This window comes from Monoraphidium neglectum, assembly GCF_000611645.1.
Source record: "Monoraphidium neglectum strain SAG 48.87 unplaced genomic scaffold scaffold04590, whole genome shotgun sequence".
Taxonomy (NCBI): Eukaryota; Viridiplantae; Chlorophyta; class Chlorophyceae; order Sphaeropleales; family Selenastraceae; genus Monoraphidium; species Monoraphidium neglectum.
The window spans coordinates 1-4,213 of record NW_014009039.1 but is presented as its reverse complement, the minus strand read 5'-3'; the positions used below and the strand labels follow the sequence as shown (position 1 = coordinate 4,213).

At 67.6% G+C, this 4,213-nt stretch overlaps 1 protein-coding gene across 1 annotated transcript; it reads left to right on the top strand.

Annotated features, from left to right (window-relative positions):
* Nucleotides 1–380: 380 nt before the first annotated feature.
* Nucleotides 381–4,029, top strand: MNEG_14572 (hypothetical protein; the record flags this gene model as incomplete). The annotated part of the gene is made up of 9 exons (XM_014036956.1): nt 381–428; nt 815–1,081; nt 1,425–1,480; nt 1,644–1,878; nt 2,304–2,457; nt 2,786–2,876; nt 3,218–3,331; nt 3,478–3,568; nt 3,814–4,029. The coding sequence occupies 9 exons, from the start codon at nt 381–383 to the stop codon at nt 4,027–4,029; spliced, it is 1,272 nt and encodes a 423-aa protein (XP_013892410.1).
* Nucleotides 4,030–4,213: the final 184 nt, after the last annotated feature.

Genomic DNA, 4,213 nt, shown 5'->3' with positions numbered 1-4,213 from the left:
ACAGCCGCGCCCGAGCGCGAGCCCAGCAGCGGCAGCAGCACCGTCAGCAGCAGCGCCGCCAGCAGCTTTGCGGGCGGCGGGGGGGTCGACGCCAGCGGCGGCTCCTGCGGGCCGGCGACCGTCGCGTCGCTGATCTGGCACCCGTCCGACCTGGCGGTCAAGCCGATCGTGGCGAACCGGCGGATCGAGCGGCTGCCGGAGCCGCGGTTTGACGCGCGGGCGCTGCCGTTCCAGCCGCTGGCGCTGGCGGAGCTGCTGGATACAGACCAGAAGGTGGGGCTCACGAGGTCGCGTGTGTGTGTGTGAGTGTGTGTGCGTATGTGGGTGTGCATGCCATAGTGGCTGTGCGTATGGATGTGTGCATGCGTGTGTTTGTGTGGATGCGGGTGCCTCTGATAGTGCACGCACGCACAGGTGTGCACTCGCAGGTGCGTTCAGTGTGTCCGGGGCTTTGCATGATGCTCAGGGCTTTGCCCTGCACTCGCCACGCTTCAAGGCGGCGCCGTCCCCTGAGAACCCCTTACTTGTCCCCTGAGGCTGCTCACCCCGTCTTGACCTTTGGCCTGGTCTTGACACCCCACCCAACCGTTTGCGCCCACACCTTTGAACCGCACATACCACAAGTGCGTAGCACGTGCCGGCACACAACACGCACACACAAACACACATCATGCAAACCGACACACACATACAAATCAACACACACACACACCACACACACGCGTGCGCACGAGCACGCACGCACATCCCCAGCCAAACCCCCTGTACCCAAAACGCCGCCCCCCCGCCCACGTACACCCCACCCAACCGCCAGGACTTGGAGGCGTTCCTGACACACATATACCGCGCCCTGGCGGCAGCCACCCCCCTCAAGGACAAGGTCAACGTCCTTGCCTACTTCGAGACCCTCTGCGCCGACACCACCGCCGCCAACGTGCTCATCAACAGCAGCCTCACCATGCTGTTCGTGCGCATGCTGCGCAACGGGCGCGCGCCCCTGCTGCGCGTGCGGCTGGCGGGGGTGCTGGGGCTGCTGGTGCGGCATGCGACCTTCATCGCAGAGGAGCTGGCCGCCACGCAGGTGTGCGCCTGCTTTGGCGTGTGTTTGTTGGCACGTTTGTCGGGGTGCACTTTGTTTGTGTGTGTGTGTGTGTGAGTGAGTGTGATGTGAGCGCGCGTCACTGCGCATGCAAGGGTTATGGGGCCCAGAAGGCCATTCTGCTCCCAGAGAGAGGCGATTTTGCAGGGCCCCAAGCAAAGGCCGCCGCCTGACCTTCTCAACCGCCCCCACGCCGGCCATGCCCGCGCGGCCAGCGCGGCCGTGGTGATTCCTCTGCCAGGCGCTTCGCGCCCGCCCTGCCTGCCTGAGGCCTCCGTGCCCCTCAAACTTCCCGTTGTCATGTGGCTGTTGTTTTTCATCGCAGGTGGTTGAGATCCTAACGGAGGCGCTGCGCGACAAGAACGAGCGCGTGCGGCGCAGGTGAGGCGCAGCCGGGGAGGCTGCCCGTCCAGCAGAGCTGTGCGGTCTGGCCGGCCGAGCGGCGCCTCGACCAGCCTCGCGCCCCCTCAGCTCAAGCAGACCCTCTGGTATCTGATGTCCCCGCTTTTCCAAATTGGCGTTCACCCCCACCTTATCGGCCCAGGGTGATGGCGACCCTCGGCGAGCTGCTGTTCTACATCGCCACCCAGCAGCAGGACAGCGGCGCCGGCAGCGTTGCTGATGTCAGCGCGGCCTGGGGCATCAGCAGCGCTACGACGGGCGGCGTGGTGCGGCTGCTGCGGCCGGGGGAGGACGAGATCTGCCAGCACTACGCGGTGAAGACGATCGAGAACATCTGCAGCCAGGGGGGCGAGTGGGCGGCAACGTTTTCAACAATGGTGAGGCTGGGCCACCGTTGTGCGTGTTGTGTGTGTGAGCCTTTGTGTTGTGCGAGTGCGTACGCGTGCGTGTGTGCGTGCTTGGTGGGTGGGAGGAGGTTGACCAGGCGGGGTTGGGCTGGCAGAGAGGGTGGGGATGGGGATTGCCAGGGGTGGGGGTGAGGGGGTTGCCCTGTGCACCGGCCTCAGGACTTGGGGCAGGGTGGGTGCGGGGAGTAAGGCCGAGCGCGTGAAGTCCCCTTGCCCCCGCAACGCGGCGAGCGCGGTACGGCACTCACCCGGCTGCACCCCCGACGAGCACACAGCACCTCCCGACCATGTCCTCGGAGTAAGCCCCCTCTGGCCCGAACCCATCTAGCAACCCGTCAGCAACCGGGCTGGCCCTCGCTCCGCTACCCCTGCATCTCACCTCGATCGCGCCGCAGGAGGTCGTGTCCAGCCTGGTAGCGCTGCTGGGGTCATCCTCCGGCGACAACCTCAAGGCCACCGCCGCCTCCACCCTGGCCCGCCTGCTGCGCGCCAGCCCGCCGCTGATGGGGGCGCTGCTGGACAAGTGGGGCGCGGGCGTCATCCTGTCGGGTGCGGGGCGGCGAGTTTCAGCTGAACCCGAAAAGCCCTCCTGGCTTTGCGGCGGCCCTCGTCCTGGCGGGGGCCGCGCTCTTGCAGGGGGTCTGCAGGCGAAGGCCTCGCCCTGCGCGGCCTCCTCTGACCGCACCAGCGGGGCAGGGTGCGAGCCATCTCAAGACGGCGCGGGCTTCCATGCAGCAGAGCAGCGTTCCCGGCTTGCGCCAGAGCACTACATGACCAAGGATGTAGGGTTTGGACTCAATTCACTTGAACCCTCGCTGCACGATTTTCACTTTCCCACTGCGCTCGCCCCCATGGCGCCGCCCCTCTCCGGATCCAGGCCTGAGCGACACCAGCAGCAAGGTCCAGATCAGCGCCGCCAACATGCTGAACCAGCTGCTCAGCGCGCCAGACAACGTGGCGCGCGCACGGTGGGCCGGGCCGGCGGGCGGGCTTGCGCCTTTCGGGCGCGGCGGCCGCCACCTTGGGGGATCGACAATTTTGGGAGTCCGTTGGGGCCCCTTTGCTTGGCAGGCGCGGCCCTGACCCTCCCCCCTCCGTTCGGGGCCTGCGCCGCCATGACCTGAATCCCGTTGCGTCATCCACAATCACTAGCGTGCTCTCACCCACTGCTTTCACGCCTCCCAATGAGCCTCCGCCGCTGCGGCCGCGCCGCTGCGCGCTCGGCCCACCTCCCCCTTCAACAGAAACGCCCGACCCCAAACCCCCACCCACACAGCAAAACCCCCACACACCCTCACCCCCCTTGCAGGGCCGCGCTGGCTGCTGACGAGCGCGCCGTGGTGACTGCGGTGATGGGGCTGCTGGACCACGCGCTGCCGCTGCTGAGGGCCAAGGGCATACTGGCGGTGGTGCTGCTCTGCAGGTGTGTAGGCGGGGCTCGCAACGAGGGTGCACAGAGCATTGAGGGGTGGCGTCTTGCTTTGCGCGGCGGGGCCGCCTCGCTCTGGTCAGCTCACTCAAACATGCGTGCCTTGTGTCTCCCGCCCCTTGCCCGCGCTTCTGCTGCAGGCTGTCGCCGCGGTGGCTGCTGGAGTGCTGCAAGCAGCGGCTGGTACCGCTGATGGAGCGGCTGCAGCGGGAGCGCGACGCGTACACACAGGTGCGCGGCCGCTCGGGGCCGGGGCGGCTGCTCGCCGCCGCCACCCCGTCCCTGCAGCCTGCTATTGCAAAAGCACTGCTCCTCTCAACCGCCCGCTCGCCGACAAGTTGCCTGCGAAAAACAATATGTTGCACAAACGTTGCTGTATCAACGCATGTTTGGGCATGCACTGCACCGACCGACTGCCCAGCCGGGTGTGCCGCCAAACCCGCATCCGGACACAATCACCCTCCCTCGGTCCCCAGGAAGCCGCCGCGCAGCTGCGTGTTGAGATGGCAGCAGCGGTGGAGGCGACGTGCGAGCAGATACGCGGCGAGCTGGCGGCGGCCGCGGCAGCGGGGGCGGCGGCGAGGGGCCCGCTGCAGCTGCAGCAGCTGCAGGCGAGCGGGGCGGGCGGGGGCGCAGGGGCATGGGCACAGGTGCTCTGCGGGTCGGGTAGCAGGGATACGGGCTCACGCTGATCGCGTCACCTCGGGCCTACCTGCTCGGCGGCCCCGTACGCGGCGCCGCATCCGCCCGCGGCTGGCTCTCCTGCTCCTCGCTTCCACACTCTCACTCCCACCTGCTGTCCCATTCATTGATGGCATCCCTTACCCCACCACCACTCACCCATCATCCCCCCCGCCAACAGCCCCAGCCCACACC